The sequence below is a fragment of the Pseudochaenichthys georgianus genome, chromosome 19 (genome assembly GCF_902827115.2).
Source record: "Pseudochaenichthys georgianus chromosome 19, fPseGeo1.2, whole genome shotgun sequence".
In the NCBI taxonomy this organism is placed as follows: domain Eukaryota; kingdom Metazoa; phylum Chordata; class Actinopteri; order Perciformes; family Channichthyidae; genus Pseudochaenichthys; species Pseudochaenichthys georgianus.
This window is the reverse complement of record NC_047521.1, coordinates 11,602,701-11,619,676: the sequence shown is the minus strand read 5'-3', so window position 1 is coordinate 11,619,676 and position 16,976 is coordinate 11,602,701. Positions and strand designations below refer to the sequence as shown.

The 16,976-nt window shown below is 41.3% G+C and overlaps 3 protein-coding genes and 1 non-coding gene across 6 annotated transcripts in view; 1 reads left to right on the top strand and 3 right to left on the bottom strand.

Annotated features, from left to right (window-relative positions):
• Positions 1 to 1,209: 1,209 nt before the first annotated feature.
• fbxw10 (F-box and WD repeat domain containing 10) lies at positions 1,210 to 7,516 on the bottom strand. The gene is made up of 12 exons (XM_071206813.1): positions 7,073 to 7,516; positions 6,337 to 6,495; positions 5,451 to 5,581; positions 5,178 to 5,285; positions 4,985 to 5,091; positions 4,714 to 4,917; positions 4,449 to 4,570; positions 3,722 to 3,876; positions 3,483 to 3,625; positions 2,854 to 3,012; positions 2,503 to 2,765; positions 1,210 to 2,075 (listed from the first exon to the last, which is right to left on the bottom strand). Exons 1-12 carry the CDS (start codon positions 7,509 to 7,511, stop codon positions 1,489 to 1,491), a joined length of 2,577 nt encoding a protein of 858 aa, XP_071062914.1. The 5' UTR covers positions 7,512 to 7,516; the 3' UTR covers positions 1,210 to 1,488.
• Positions 7,248 to 15,557, top strand: prdm9 (PR domain containing 9). 3 transcript variants are annotated; one of them, XM_034108129.1, is made up of 7 exons: positions 7,248 to 7,326; positions 9,258 to 9,365; positions 9,449 to 9,541; positions 9,778 to 10,055; positions 10,148 to 10,215; positions 12,595 to 12,785; positions 12,966 to 15,557. In XM_034108129.1, exons 2-7 carry the CDS (start codon positions 9,269 to 9,271, stop codon positions 15,023 to 15,025), a joined length of 2,787 nt encoding a protein of 928 aa, XP_033964020.1. In that variant the 5' UTR covers positions 7,248 to 7,326; positions 9,258 to 9,268; the 3' UTR covers positions 15,026 to 15,557. The 3 variants fall into 3 exon arrangements, with proteins under 3 accessions (XP_033964020.1, XP_033964021.1, XP_033964017.1); XM_034108130.1 differs by lacking the exon at positions 7,248 to 7,326 and adding an exon at positions 8,758 to 8,808; XM_034108126.1 differs by lacking the exon at positions 7,248 to 7,326 and adding an exon at positions 8,771 to 8,904.
• trnag-ccc (transfer RNA glycine (anticodon CCC)) lies at positions 8,473 to 8,543 on the bottom strand. The gene has a single exon. It is a non-coding gene; the product is annotated as a tRNA-Gly (tRNA).
• The window catches only part of ppp1r9bb (protein phosphatase 1, regulatory subunit 9Bb), a 27,689-nt gene continuing 26,267 nt past the window's right edge, over positions 15,555 to 16,976 (bottom strand). Inside the window, exon 11 of the mRNA XM_071206812.1 lies at positions 15,555 to 16,972. Within this exon, the coding sequence (XP_071062913.1) occupies positions 16,922 to 16,972 (51 nt within the window). The 3' untranslated portion in view covers positions 15,555 to 16,921. The remainder of the gene's footprint in view (positions 16,973 to 16,976) is intronic.

Below are 16,976 nucleotides of genomic sequence, written 5' to 3'. Positions count from 1 at the left end.
AAATCAACTATGATGCAAATATGCGCCTTTGGATATGGAGATCAATGTGGAGCAGAGGTCACCCAGGTCATAATAAATTGGCTTGGTCGCCTCCAACCCTTAAAACACTCTTTCATGGAGAGAGGGTTAACTGTCCTTTCTTTCAGGCTTCTCCTCATGCATAAATAAACCTGTACCCTCCGCTCCCCAGCAACCCTTGGGCCTGCTCAAGGGAGCAGAAGCTCTAAGAGCATTCCTCTATGAAGACTTTCCCTTTTCTAACTTTGCTTTGATTTTACGCTCGTTATCCCCCCCGCAGCTTGCCGGTCCGGGACAAGAGACTCCATACCTGATGAAACAATGGGGAGCTGTGCTGCATGGTGAAGCTAAGCCGAGCTCGGGGTGCCAGGAGGGGTTTGCATTGTCTGCCTACGTCACACTGCAACAAGAGTAAAAAAAATGGGGGAGACCATTATCCCCGGTTTTCTCCAGATTAAATTAATTAGCAGCTCCTGAAAGAAGAGATTCTCCAAAGTGGGACGTCTTAGCCAGTCAGTTCTGCTCATAAGCCTTTGTTATTCACGGGTGCCCAGCTGTTGTGCTGCTGCCGTCAAAGCAGAGGACCTTCTCCCTGATCTCCAACCTCCTCGCCCCTAATGATGCCCTCCAGGCAGCGGGGCTAAAGGGCAGGTGGCAGGGTGAAGAGGTCTCTCTGGGTGGGACCAACTCTTCACTCTGAAGACTTCACTCGTCTTTTTGAAGCACGGCAGAAGCAAGACATCCACAAAGATTTATTGTTGATTGATCGGTGAAGGCTTTTCCGGATAACCCATCAACTAAATAATTATATATATTATATATAACCTTTATGTTAAATTAAACACTGGTACAGACAGCAGGTGTTAAGAGGGAAGCATAGATTATGATAAAAGTTGGAATCTGAGAAAACAAGCTTAAACGGCAATTTTTGTAGAGTTAATTACAAAAAAGATCTATTAATGTGGGGGGGAAAAGATACTCAAGTGTTAACAATTGTGAAAATCCTACTGCAATCAAACTATAAATGCAAACGACATAAAATATGTAAAGAACTGCATACAAATATGAAATGGCTGTGTTACTCCATGCCTTTATTCACATTAACTGAATATATAAACAGAAAATACATTAATTTATTCATTCTTTCTTCAATAAAAAAAGTTCAGAAAAATACAAACTTACTGCTGGGAAATAATGAAACTACATACGAATGGAATCTAAATAGAGTAAAAATAAAGTAAAAAAATATATAATATTTAAGCTTCCTATTTCAGCCAGAGGTGATACAATACTGACCCCTAGTGGAGCTTTAAGGAAACATAACATTCACAAAATATGAAAACAAACAAAGATGTCCAGAACACCCAGCGCGGTGGGAATAGAGTTCTGCTGACACATCATATCATTAAAATAATAATACGTTAGCATCTATTGGACACTTTTTGCTCACAGTTCAGATCCTTTTTGGCCCTAAAATCTCCCAGCCTTTTTCACTGTGAGCAGCCGGAGCCCTCCCTGCTCTCTGAATGGACTCACAGGGCTGATCCTGGGCAAGCTGGTGCCAGTTTTCATGGAGCGATCTAGATTAGGCAGCGATCTCATAAAGGTGCACTCTTTGAATCCACCTACTCGCTTAAATGTGTCAGCACTGTGAGGCTGTGTTTTTTTAGGAATTAAATAGGTAGGGCGTCTCCTCGGGGTGTCGGGGACGGTGGAGATGGCCCTGCCTTGGGTCTTGTTCGTCATATTTTGACTGACATCTCTCTTTAAAATTGGAACGCAGGTTTTAGCCCTCCTGAGAGGAACATCCTGAGTATTAAGGCTGTCCCAGAGCTGAGAGTCCTGAGACGTGTCGGGGCCCCAAGAGTCTCGCAGCCGGGCGTTGCACTCCATGTTGATGCTGACTTCATCCCTGCACTGCGCCTTATGGATGGCATTGACCTTTAGGAGGATGGAGTCTCGGCTCAGAGGATGATGAAGCCCCCTCCTCTTGATCCGGTCACTTGTTGCCTTCTCACTCATCATCACGGACGGGGCAGTCACACAGCGCTCTCTGGCTTTAGAGGAACAGTTCTTGTATAAGATGTATCAATTCTCACAAGAACATGACATCCGTATACAAAATGGCACCACGGATGTAAAAACAAAGCTTTCTATGCCGTACTGACAGTCTATTTGACACGATTTTTTCATTTTTGGAGTAATCATACTGTTTTGTATTTTATAATTTTGTATTGTTTTCTGGCATCAATTTAGAATTGGACTGATTTAGACAAAACCCTGTTATACAGGACATCTCATACAAACAAAAATATCAAGCATTTTAACTCTTTTTGAGTTTCCCTCTTTATTATATTCTCAGACTTAGATTTTTTTACTTTAATTTGTTATCAGAAATACACTACTTTCTCTCAGTATTACCACCTCGCCTATTTATTTTGCCTACGGTGCCCCTTATACACAGTCAGCCTTGAGTGTGCTTACCTTGTGCTTTCGTGGTGGAAGGCAGAAAGCGGGTGTGGTAAAGCAGCTCCGCTCTCTCTGACTTCTTCCTGTTCTTCTGTGCTGTGGGATCTGACCCGGCAGAGGTGACGCAAAGTTTTCTCAGTGAGACTGCTGTGTTTTCAGAAACCAAACCGTTCTGAGTCCCAGCATCGCCCTGGCCTCCCTCAGCTGACTCGCTGTATTCCCAGAACACTTTGGCAAACTGGTAGAGCTTCACACCTGACGTCGCATTCACTATTATTCTGAAGCAGGGTGCAGAAAGAAATGATGAGAGACAAATGTAACTGAACACCAGAGAAACACACCTGTAAAAATAAACATCTGACTCACCGGTTGTCATGGAAGTGCAGCGACAGTATTCGGACTGTTTCAGCCTCTGCCGTGATCTCTCTCAGACAATCTCCGGTGAGGAAATTAAATATACGAATCTTCCCATCCACACAGCCAGTGATGACACGAAGGTAAACAAGAGTCATAGATTTTACCTCCCTGCAGATACATCAAGAGTTAGGTTTATTCGAATATATATCTGTGTTTGATAGTGGGACAATGAATTGGAATTTGCAGAAGGTGCAGTATTTGTTTAGGCAAAACCTTTGTCAAATACATTTCTGAATTAAGATTTGAGAATTCCCGGCATCTAAAACATACTCATCAGACTAGAGAAACACATCTTTGATTTAGGATCCTAGCAAAATCTCACACCATGATCGTTTTAATATATTTATCAATACCAATTTCAAATATAATGCAATACTGACCATTCCCCTTTTTATATTGTGAATCATCCAGCAATAGGACTACATCTCAAAATGATTGCAATACTTTTACCAAATAATTCAGCCCTGAGGATACTCAAATTAAAACAGCAATCAAAAAGGCAAAATATACCGAAGAGAGTGTATTCCTATATCATTTAAAAATGTTAAAACAACTTCCTGGGTGGGTTTCTTGCTTACTTTGGGTGGGGGAAGGTCATCAGACACTCTTTAACGCCACAGTTTAAACTCCAGGCCATGACCTGCCCACTGGTGTCTCCAGATAAAAAATGCCATTCGTCGAAGAACAGGCACCTCACTGAGCTCCTGTGGGCATCAATCACCTAAATAAAAAAAGAACAAAAGGCAAATATGTATTACCAATTGTTGCTGAAATACAGTTTGGCAGAGGTTAAATATTTGTCTCTTATAAGTCTCACCCTGAGCAGCAATGCGTTCTCCATGTCCCATATTTTGACAAAGCCCCGATCACAGCTGCTGAACACCGTCCTCATGTTGATCCTCACACACTGAACAGGGCTTGTGTGCTTGAAATGAAAATCCTCAAACATCTTCCCTGTGTGTAGACTCCACACTGGCAGTGTGGGAGTTCAGTTTAGCTCACTTACACATATCAATGACATTTAATGTATACAGCCTAATATCACACATTTGTCTAATGGGGGCTTTAGAATGTGTGCAGAACATTACACCCTCTTTCCTTAGACCCTCGCAGCGGACAAGGAAAAACTCCCAAAGAAAAGCCCTCATCTATTTGGGAACATATGTAAGAGAAACCATGGGGATAGCAGCAGGGGAGTGATTAAAACATTTCCAAACCGAACATATTAGTGGAAATAAACTAAGTGAAAATCTGAGTTTTAAAATATTATAACATACAGTATGTTCTTGTAATTATAAAAATATGTCTGTGAATCCTACTAATACAAAAACATTTTTGAAAAAAAAACAATACAGCTAAGAATAATGCACTTTTAAACAGTCGAGTTTGTTTCTGCATTACATTATCCAGATAACTTACAATGAGGTATTGGATAGAAGATGTGATGGAATAACCATATGGCAAGCTTTTCATTTTAAGCTATGATTTACTGAAGATGAATCCTATATATAACCGATGATATGCGTCCTTTAAAGACTGCTTACCTTTAACTAAACAGTCTTTACCTCCTGAGACAAGGCGATCAGCGTGGACACCCAGGCAGTTAACAGTGCCAGTGTGACCGTACAGCATCATCACACACCTGTCTGTCTTCAAACACCAACACCTACAAATAACCACATCTCTGTCAGTCACAGGGTGGATTGTAGCATCATCCAGCTTCCTCTTCCTCCTCCTCCTCCTCCTCCTCCTCCTCCTCCTCCTCCTCCTCCTCCTCCTCCTCCTCCTCCTCCTCCTCCTCCTCCTCACCTGATGCTGGCGTCGCAGCTGGCAGTGATCAGCAGCTCTCTGTCCTCACACAGCAGCACCGTCCGGACGCTGCCCACATGGCCCTTCATCATCGACACCATCTTTGTTTCTGACCCCACATGAAGCAGATGCACCAAGCGGTCCTTGGAGCCCGTCGCCATAAACAATCCTCCTCTGTAGTCCACCACCCGATGAGGGTCCTCTCTGAACCCAAGCACAACCAAGTCATGTTTCATTCCAATGAGAATGTTTTACTGTATAACGCACTTACTTGTCCAGCAGCACCTTGGTGAAATATGCACCACAGTAAACATTTCGCTCCTCCATTGGCACCATCTTGGCTTTGATTTTGGCATAAGCAGCTTCAAATGGCTTGACCTGTTAAATTAATAAAACGTGTATCCTCATATTGACAATCGATTTCTGGTACCAACAAATTAGATGTGTGTTAAAAATGTATTTACCTTTTCGACACTAGTATGAATAACCACTTTCTCATCCATTTTGATTGGTACAGGAACTTCAACGATGTTGGCGTAAGTGGAACTGACTTTATTCATACCTTTACCCTTCTAGAACAACAAAGAAAAAACATAACCCGCATTGTGAGTTTAAATAAAAAATGTACATGATACCCTTTTAAAAGTTTTGCTTCCATCATTATCAGCGAAAACTTTTGAAAAACAAATCCTGTATGCACAATTAAATATGTATACGTAAACATACACATGCTCCACCTTGATCATTGCCTCAATTTGATCCTGGAAATGTCTTCTGAACTTCATTTCCTCGATGGTTTCCTTTGCGAGGTGCTGCCAGGATGGGCAAACCTTCAGGCAGCGTCTCAGAGAGATCTCATCCAACAGACCTGGTGAAAGAAAAATGTGTACAGTAAAATGTCTGCATGTATGTATAATATTGAAGTATTCAAAATATAAAATGTTAAGTTAATTCTCATTACTTTGTATGTCAAATTGTTCATTTGTTTCCCCTGCAGACAGAGGTCACAGGGAGCCAAGTGGTTGCTTGGCAGGGATTTGTAGTTTTTGTATACAAGGGCTACCCACTTGAATAAGGTGTTGCATCCCCATCGTACTTTGAGACTCACTTTGCTGATATCTACGAGCTCTAATACTCTTAATATATGACACTGAAATCATTATCTTCCTTACCAGCTTTCTACCAGCTGTAAGGACTAGGTTATAGTTTCACCTTCAACATTTGGAAGATTGCTTTTGTTAGTTCTACATATCTTTGTATTCTGATTTGTTTTCTGGTTTTATTTTGTTATCCTCATTTCATTTTTATTTTACTACTCTTGATGCCTGCTCTTGTGTTTTGTGCTATTTTGTTGTTTAGTTTTGTCTCTGATGAATAATGTCATTTTGTAAAGTTAAAATTCCTCTTCACTACTGTTTCACTGTAGTATCCTGAAGCGTTTAGAAATTCACTAAATCAACCAAATGTTACAACATGTATAATATTATATTGTATACAACATACCAGAACATATTTAAACTAATTGAAATATGAAGCTGTTAGCAGCAGGTCAACACTGCATACGTTGATGGTAACCAAAGTACTGCATTTCCTTTCTTTTGTGTTACTCATGTGTTGACTTACCTAATATCCTCTTGGACAGATCAACAGGTAGGCCCCTGATGAAATCTCGATAGCGGCTGACTCCAGACGCAGACTTTGCTGATCCGGGCACCACCATGAGAGCGGGGTCCTCCGAGTCTACATCACTTTCAGAATCATGCTGACCTCTACCATTCCTCACTGAGAAGGAGCACAAGATTATCAATCTGTTGTATTTGCTGTAAAGTGTCTCTATACTGCAGGCTATTTTTATTATATGTACAGCACTTTGGCTCGACCAAAAAAATTATATTAGGCCAATATGATTATACATGAATGTATTAACCCTAGCCTAATGAAACAACGAAATTGCTTAATGACACTTCAGTGTTTGATTTGTGTAAAATTACTTTTAACAACTTTCCTATCAACATTGAGTTTAGTAATTCAAAGTACTATCCAGACCAAGTGTATATTACTTTTACATTTCATTTGTTTTTAACTATTTAGATTTTCATGCTTTACTTGCGTGATTTTCCTTTCCTTTTTTTACATATTAAAGACATTTTGGAGGGAGCCTGCGATACAATATTTCCAATTTAAAATACTTCTTTACTGTAATTGTTGTGCATATAACAATACAAAACTAAATTTTACAAAAACTCTGGAACTATGAACTGTGCGCATGTATGGATTGTACTGGCCTTTAGTGGCAGACATGGGACATTGCAGCTCAGGAGTTGCAATAATAAGTCAATAAAACATGTGTGTTTGTTACCATTAAACCGCAGAAACCCTCGTTGTTGTCTGACCAGAAGCACGCTGGTTACATTAGACAACATGCGCAATAATTCCGAGTCACAGAGTGAGAAAAGCCGGCAAAGGTAGCGGGATTTGATCCAGTCCGGGCTGCTGGTGAACCAGTCCCAGATCTCATGCAGGTTCACCCCAAGAGGTCTCCCCTCCAGCGCCCGGACCGCCCCGCGGCTGGGGAAGTCGTTGGGGGAGGTCGGGCTCCTGGACCGAGCGTAGGTGAGTAAAGTCCACGATGTGACACCCAGCACACTCTGGATGCTTTCCAACACTTGGACGTTTCTGCATCGTAACAGCAGCTGCACCACGAACCTCCTCTTGAATTCATCCGACACCGTCCACAAACACCGGTTGGAGGCAGGGGGCATGGGGGCAAAAGCGCAAGATGGACACATCCCGCACATGGAGAGACATGCCTCCGCCTTTTCGCTGTCCCGATCGCATGCGGTGACACTTTTAGCAGACTTCATTTCGACGCTCGTTTGTGGTGCTCTCCGTTGGCTACATATAGTTGCCACGCAACAGTTGTTTTTTTCCCTCTTTATTTTAACAACATCTATTAACATGATTCAAGAGGTTGCCCCGGCAACAAGTTCCACGCGCCAACAGGGAATGGATGCTCAAAATGCAATAAGTAGCCTACACATAAATAGGCAAAGTAAAAACTGTGAATAATAGTGATTATAAGAGGTTTATAAAACTCCTAATAGGCCTACTATAGTAAAAAATAAACTATACAAGAGATATTAAAGACAAAGTGGCGAGATAAAGAGTGACAATGGTGTTATTAATAGCAGCAGTCACAAGGTGAAGACAATAAACAGCGTACACCAGACTATAGTAACTGACACTAAGTGTCATAGTAATATAACTAAATAATACAGTAGGCCGAGGTCATTATAAAGCATATTTTAATAAAACTATTATTCAATATCTTAATATGGCACTGTATGGGATCCGATAGAGTGTAAGGTGCAATGTCGGCATGTTTAACATAATATGATAGGCCCTAGTGGAGCAACATAACATAGCCTAATATTAAATGCATACATTGTAATTATATTTCTACGATTTCCACCATATTCAATGTAGCCTACATAGGCCTACTGCTATATTTTTAAATATTTGTAATGTTACTATTACGTGATATCTGAGATGGTTTGCAGCAGTAGATATAATATTAATAATAATACATTAGATTTATATAGCGCTTTTCCTGGTGCTCAAAGCGCTTAATGTGATTCTGTGATTATGATAGCGTCTAATTGTTTATGTAACCTTGCCTTTATCAATCATTACATATGTATGTAGCCATACCTACAAACTGTCAATGGTAAGGAATTGTGTTCTTGGCAAGAAAAGACGTGCGCCGCCCGGGAATCGAACCCGGGTCGCAAGAATGGGAATCTTGCATGATACCACTACACTAGCGGCGCAGATACGAATCTCTACTTCCACGGACTAGATATATGCCACACAAATGTATGAGTAACGGATTTACAAACATTTATTTATAAGAACATACTGTACGTGCGATAGGAAATAAGCTGCAACTACGTTGTATTAATGATGACATCTTTCTTTGGAAAATAAAAAGTAACATAACGTAAACATTTACTTTTATGTTGAAAGTGTAATTGATTTACTTCCGGGGAAGCATCGACCTCGCATAGCTATGGTTCTGGTTTCTAGTCCCAAACGGTAACATTAGCTAACAGCTATACAGCAGTTTGAACAGCAGCTGGTCAAAAAAACATTAGGAGGAATAAATCCGTTGTGATTGGAGTAGGTACAAAGGTTTGTAAGGATTATTTTTGCAAACTGCTCTATCACGTATTATATTGCTAATGCTAGTCTTCACCTTGTTGATATATCTCTGATAGCCACACAGCAGCTACTAATTCTTGCATAGCTATGTTTTCTTATTAGCCATAAGTTGTTAGCATTCTCTCCACTTAATAAAACCAGGACTACTTTATCGTCTGTATGAAATGTTTTTGAGCCAGCTAAATTGTTTCCAGGACGATATTTAGCAAACTAGGCTAGCGTGCTAACGTGGGCTGTCCATCTGTTGCTGTAATGTAGCCTATGTACTTTGTGTAAATGTGTATTTGTGTGAGCAACATGAATAGTATATCAACTCTCCACAGACTCTGCATTCATGTCGGGCAGGAGTACCGCTGTGGAGTGGGTAGAGACAACCGAGGAGGTAGTTATAACAGAGGAGTGCGTACCCCCTGAAAGCAACACACCTTCAGGTATCATAAGTTCGATGTTGACCTTTGTAAACACTTGTTTTAATATATAAGACGTTTTTTAATGAATGCCTTTTTTCTTCCAGTGTTACCGGTTTTAGAAACAGCAGAAACGCCTATCCAGAAGCTACTGGACACTGTGGGAAATGGAGATAACCCAGAGGCTGATGGGGGCTTTTGTAAGAAAATACCCTTTTCTCTTGTGCTTATATTCCCTACATCCTTGAGATTAATGAAAAGTTTCTACTTAATCTATACGTACGTATTATATACTTACATATACTTCAAACTGAAGCTTCAACGATTATTCTACTCAGTCTATTTAAGTCATTTTCTGATATTTACACGTGTTAAACATTAAGTGGTTATGTACATTTAACATAAAGTTGAGGAACAGTTTTCTTCTGTTTTCCAGATTGTGTGGAGTGTCTGCCTCTCTTCCAGGAACAGAGTTACCCCGCCACCCTGAGCGGCCCATCTTTTATTCTGGACTTCCCTACGAGCACTGGTCTCCCAGAGAGGGCCCTCCTCTCTCTGCCCTACGGCCTGACCATCGGCAGATCTAGTATTCCCGGTGCAGGCGTCGGGGTCACAAATCACGGCCAAACAGTGTCTCCGGGAATGCATTTTGGCCCCTATGAGGGGGACGTGACAACAAGAGAAAATGCCATGGCAAGTGACTTCTCCTGGGAGGTGAGCATAGATATAATCCTACTCTGTAAACTATTTTTTATTTAGTTCTTTTTATATACATTTTTCTTATAACATACTTACACTTTCTGCAGATTTACAAAGAAAAAGATGAATATGAGTACATTGATGCTGCCAGAGATACACACTCAAACTGGATGAGGTAAAGTAGTGAATTCTGCTATTTTAACTGTTTCCCTTTCAATGTCAGAATTCATTTAAAAGATTATTCCACAAATTATCATCTATTTGTTTTTATTCTATGCTTTCTTCTTTATCAGAAAATGATGCCTACAGATTATACACAATCAGGGTGTCCGCGGGGTCTTAAAAAGTATTAAAAGTTGATAAATCAATTTAGCGAAAATTAAGGCTATTAAAAAGTATTAAACGGCATTTTCCAAGGTATTTAGAAGGTCCACAGCTACGACAACTTGAGACACTCTTTAATTTACTGAAACAACATGTCGGGAAACCCCTCAAGGTGGCCCCATGCATAGCGTGCCATCAAATGCTGCTTCTTATTTTAAGTTTCGTTGCCTTGCTCTGCTCTGTGGGGGGGGGTTATCTGCTGGTGGACTACCTGAGAGTAGTGATGTTACGTATTGGGAGCGTGTGTCGAGTAATCCCCGAAGCTCTTTGTGAAGCCTGTATTGAGACAAACGAAGCCTCGCTGCCTGTCGATACCACGTGACTGCTTCAGGAAGCAATTCAGATCGGTTGAACCGTTGAACCACAACGCTCATAATACCCATGGATGTATAATAAGAAGAACCATATTAGCCCTCCTGTACCCGGCGGGCCCGGGGACACAATGGAATCAAGGGCGCTCAGACCCTCACTTATAGAGGTCGGAACATGTCATAATAAATAGATACAAGCATAAATAAATGTAGGAATAAAAACATCAATAATACAGGAATAGATATCTTACAGTGTTTTCAAGGAGATTCAGCATGTGTGTGCTGTGGCTCAGCTGGAAAGCAATTGACTCACGATGGCAGGGTCCCTGGTTCAACGGCTGAACAATACTTATTTGTTGTTGTTTATAAAAGCTACAGCTAAATGAGATAATGTACTTAATAAATGTATTCTTTGATATGGTTTAGCCTTTCTCAGGCTACAACATGGTTAAGTTTATGAATATTATTAAGGAATAAAAATCCCTCTTTGCAATGTTTACCAGCCTCCTTAGGTTTTCAATCACAATCATTAAACAGGAATAAATACAATATTGTTAACATGAAAATATGATTTTATGTTCGTTGTTTAGAGTTATTCTAAGGCTTTACTAAATGAGAACTCGGTATGAGATCGAGCACACTGTTGAGATGTCCAACCTGCCTATTTTACACACTTTGACCAACAGGGGGGGCTTGTGTTCAAATGAAGCCCATGATGAAGCCTCATGAGATGAACCCTTTTGCGAACCAATTGGCTGGAAAGCTTCAAAGCTTCATAAGGCTTCATCTCGCCATCACTACCTGAGAGATATACAGCAGGAGAACACGCCGTCCACCGCGGAGAATAAACAGAAGGGCAACCATGACAACCATGCTCCGGGGTCTTCTTCGCTGCTTTTGGTGTATTTTGTGGCGGCAGCAGCGCCACTTACAGGCCTGGCATATTACTACAGCGTTTCCAGCATTTCCAGCGGTCTAGTGTGAACGGACACGTTAATGAATCGAACGTGTGTGAACGGAAGACTTTTTTGCGTTTGCGTATGCGTTTTACTGTATGTGGGGCCGGGGTCAAAGCCAAACTATATCCGGTCACAGAGATCTGCTATTTTAAAGTAAGGTCAACACATATCGATCCTAAATATAGTCTATATTAAGAACGAGAAAAGTCTTAACATATATATCGTTTTTTGTAAACATATGACAAATGTGCGAGGGTGATGACGTCAGAGCATCGTCCTATGTGCCGGGCTTAGCCCCGGACAGCCCCAGCCCAATTTAACCCCTGGGTATTTGTGAGGGAGCTCCTATATGGCATTACCCCGCTGAAGCTCACCAAAGTTTCATATATTTCATAGTTCAAAATGTTGTCAATTGTTTTGTTTATTGGTCAAATACTGGTTTCTAATGGTTTCTGAGGAGTTTTACTGGAATGAAAGAGCACAGAAGCAACAAAGCAGCATACTGCATTAAACCTGACCTTCACAGAGAGGTTGAAGTTCATGTGGAGAGGAGGCTTCAGTAGTCTGTCTGCACTCTGTTTAGTTGTGCTATCTTACAATCAATATAGTAAATGTGAGGTAAAGTGTGTCGCCAATGTAACCGGTTAGAACTTGAAGTTGCGATGAGGTCTTAAAATGTATGGAAAGGGTCTTAAAAAAGGTCTTAAAAAGGTATTAAATTTCACTTCAGGATTCCTGCATATATCCTGACAATGCATCACAACCACAAACAACTTAGTCATAGATTTAAGTATGTTTTGCTAGTAAGTTTCTGATGTATACATTTTCACTTCACACAACAGATAATGGTATGTCTAAAAATCTGTCCATGTTTATATTAATCTCTTTTGTCCTACACAGGTACGTCAATTTTGCTCGAAATAAAGAAGAGACGAATTTGCTGGCGGTCCAGTACAAAGGCAGCATCCTTTATCACTGCTGTCGCACCATACACCCTGGAGAGGAGCTCATGGTGTGGCCCAGCAGCAAATTTCTCGACCGTTTCAGTGAAGCTTGGGCTCAGGTCTGGGTCATGAAGCTGAATGCAACAGGTACCTAATATAACCCCCTACGTATGAAAAATCTATTGTTTGATTTTTTTAATTATTATTGTATTTTTTCCCTAAAGATACATTTTACAATGCCATATTTTTTATTGGGACAGTTCACCCCTAAATCAAAAATACTTCTGGTCAATTTATGTTTTTTTCCCCTTGTGTTCTTTATTTTAGAGAGTAGAACTTCTGCGACATCTCAGATCTTCCCATGCTCCCACTGTCAGCTGCCCTTCACTACAGAGTCCTTTCTTCAGCTACATACAGAGTACTACCACATTCAGCCTGAAGAGGACTGCTTACCGGCTGCTGAGGCAGCTGAGCCTGAAAATCCCTCTTCGTATACTGACTCAATGCCCTCTGCAGCATCCCTGATGGTGTTTTGTGTTGATACTGTTGAGTCGAAGACATGCGACGATTGCGGGAAGATTTTCAAGCAAATACCTCACCTTAGGAGGCACAAGCTTTGCGTCCACTCAAACAAACGTCCGTACTGCTGCACACAGTGCAGGCGGAGTTTCAGCCAAGCTTCTGGCTTAACCAGACACCAGCTAGTTCACAGGAAGCGGGCGGTGATAAAAGGCACACAAAAAAATCAAAATCAGAACAGCAGGGAGAAGAAAGAAAACGTAATGTCGGAGGTTTCAAACACTGCAGAGCCATCTATAGTTGAAGAGACAACAGACTTGAATGTAAGTGAGAGTGTACAAGAAGCTATGGATGTAACTGAGAACACTTTCCAGTCAAATTCTTCAGACTGCAGTAAGAGTTTCATAAATGAAGAAGAATCCCCAAAGAAGCATAAGATGGCTGACCATGAAAAGTTGCGTCCGTACGTCTGCAAGTTGTGTCAGAAGTGCTTCGGACAGTACAACGACCTCACCAGGCACCTGCGGGGTCATCAGAAACAAGAAAACAAGAGCGATGAAAAACAAAAAGTGGCTCCGGATGAGTCTTCTACCGTGCCCTTTAGCTGTACTGAGTGCTCACTGACTTCTTCCTCTGTTGACACCCTTCAGCTGCACATAACTGAGCATCACTCAGAGGAAGCATCAATGGAAAATCAAGAAGATGATCAGAGCCATGATCCAGACTTCACTCTTCCACCGTCAGTAGCTGAAATCGTAGAATCAGTCCAAAAACGTCAGAGACCTCAACGACTTGGAGCCAGATCCAACATTTCCGCCATAACCAAACTCATAGCCCCAAAACGAAGGGCAGCCATCTTAAAGAAGTCGTTGACCAGCGCTGTGCAGACGGAGAAGGCCTCCAACGAATCCGAGGCCACTAAGGTCACAAATGGAGAGTTCGAAAAATACAAATGGTTCAGCTGCCATCGCTGTAAATGCACATACCAGAACCCGGATGATCTTAAGGCACACAAGTGTGCTTTAAAGGAGCTGAAATGTGGTCAGTGTGAGGCAACATTCAAAACGACTGGCCTTCTGAAAAGACACGAGCAGACGGTGCATTCAAATACAAAGTCGTACAGTTGTGACCGCTGCGGCAAATCCTTAACTACATCTAGCAACCTGAAACTGCATCGCAAGAGCAACACTTGCATGAAGTATCACTGCACGTCAGAGCCTTTCCCGTGCACATACTGTCAGTTCTCCTTCACCATGAAGAGCTACCTTATCAAACACGTCAAGAGGCACCACCCAGTGGAGTATCTGGCCCATTGTGATTCAGACGACCTTGCATTTCAGTTGGAGGAAGAGGAAGTGGAAGAGAAGGAATATGTATGCCCCGGTTGTGGTGAGAGCTGTACCAGTGCCAAAGCTTTAAAAGCGCACGCATGCTTCCAGCAGGTGAAGGTGCTGTACTTGTGCACAGACTGCGGGAAGGGCTTCACAAACCACTATGGTCTGAAGCAACATCAGCGCGTCCACACGGGCGAGAAGCCGTTCAGCTGCCCTCACTGCAGCAAGAGCTTCTCCTACACGGGACAGCTCAATGTGCACGTCAGGATTCACACAGGGGAGAGACCATACCTGTGCACACACTGTGGGGAGGGCTTCCGGCAGTCCGGAGACCTGAAGCGCCACGAGCGGAAGCACACGGGGGTCCGGCCCCACAGCTGCTCCGAGTGTTGCAAAAGCTTCAGCCGCCCGCAGAGTCTCAAAGCTCACCAGTTGCTTCACCTGGGACAGAGGATGTTCAAATGCACCCAGTGCGGGAAGAGCTTCTCCAGGAACTATCACCTCAGGAGACACCATCTGAAGATGCACTTGTAGTCACACTTTGAGGGTGTAGAGGAGCTTTAAGGGATAGTTTGGCTACTTTTGAAGTTGGGTTGTAAGAAGTACCTACTGTATACTTAATCAGAGTATTACAGTATATTGCAGTAAGCATGGAAGCTAAGCTGTGGGTGTGTCGATCATAATATATTTTAGCCACCTATTAAGACCCACCTTAAAACATCTTTCTAGCTAATCTATTAATAAGTACCTCTCACAACCCCACTTCCAAAGAATCCATAATATTCCTTTATTTGTTGCCATTTTAAACTGAATTGTACTTGATAGATTTTTTTCTAGGTGACGTAACTTTATTTTAAATTAAGTTTGTTTAAAGCATTACATAACCAAAAATGGATTTATGTGAACAAATATGTTTGTTATTTGAAAGCAGAAAACAAATGAACACAAACAAGTCATTCAATACAATTAATAAAAAATAAATTAAGGAGCTCACCAGTCCGACGTAAATGCTTATTGTCTCTCAATGTCAGTTTGCTTTAAAATAAAAACACAAACCTGCTCATCACTTTTGACCATTTATTCCACAAAACATACAATGCAAAGCATGTGCACTGTACAAGCCTTAATATTATGAAAATCCTCATAACATGCCTGTTTTTTTTTCAATTCAATAATCTTTAAATTTGTTTCTGTAGTCATCCAGATCTACATGTTTTTAATGGCACAGTTTGACTGTCCATTGAACATTGCCTTGTCAGTTTCTGTCCTTGTTAGCTCGTATTTCCCACTTGATTATAATATAAATACTAAGTAAAATTAAAATACTTCAGTCTTACCTGAACTATACAAACATACTGGTATGACAGTCAACACAAGTAGACTCAATTTTAAACTGCGTAAATTGAAAACAGGGATTAACCTGGCAGTGTTTTCCATGTGCTACACACAGCGGTGTCAAGTGCAGCTGCTGGTTCGAGACACAAGCTATTTAAATCTAACTTTGCTGCTGGTAACGACTTCTTTAACAACCCAGTCCAGTATAGTTTCTTATATCAGTAGTCCTAACTAATACCAGTTACACAAGTTCCTTGACAACATCCATTTTTAAGGGACAAAGAGATCCATTTTGTGGCACAGCAGTTGTGGAGGCTTGTTTCTGTGGTCCTTTTTTTCTGAAAGAAGCAAGGGGTTGAAACCGGAGGATTGAACGCTCATTACTGAGTCTTAATGTGTAAAAAATACACAAACACTTCTGAAAGGTAGGCAGCAGGTGGTTCTCAAGGTTAAGTGACGACAAGACCCCTACGAAGGTTGGGTTTACAGTTTGTACAATTCCAAAGACACCTCAAAACATTGTTCCCGCGTTGTCCCTCCGCTCCAGTGAAGCACCTTGTTGAAGTGTCCTTCAGTGCAATCTCCAATTTACATATCATGTAAAATATACAACAACCCTCAAATCTCATTAGTTTATATTATGTTAAAATGTTATACACATATTTGAATTTTTTACAAACCAAACTGATTGTTAAAACCACACAGTATCACATCTGTACAAAAAAAAGGTCACAAAACTAGGTGAAAGGAAGGGATTTTGTTTTTTGGCAATCAAAAGCAACAGCTTGGTCCGTCACAAAACCACAAATTATGGATTAAATACTGAACTGCGGAAATGAAAAGGGAACAGTACACCGAGAGCTCAACAGAGTCTGTATTTGTGATGATAAAGCTGTTCTTCAGTTCCCATAAAACAGAAAAACATGGTTAAAAAGGGTTAAGTGGCAGAAGCCTGAGGACACATATATACAGTATGCGCCCGGAAACCAAGCTCGAGGTGGTGACGAGAAAATACCCTGCAGGTCATTGAGAGAACAACAAGTCTCTCTCCTCTGGTGGAGTGCTGCTTTCTGAGAGGTAACGGACGAAAGGCTTTTATAAAGGTTCAGATTTCAGCTCCTCCACCCGGCACTCCAGGTCAGCCACCTGC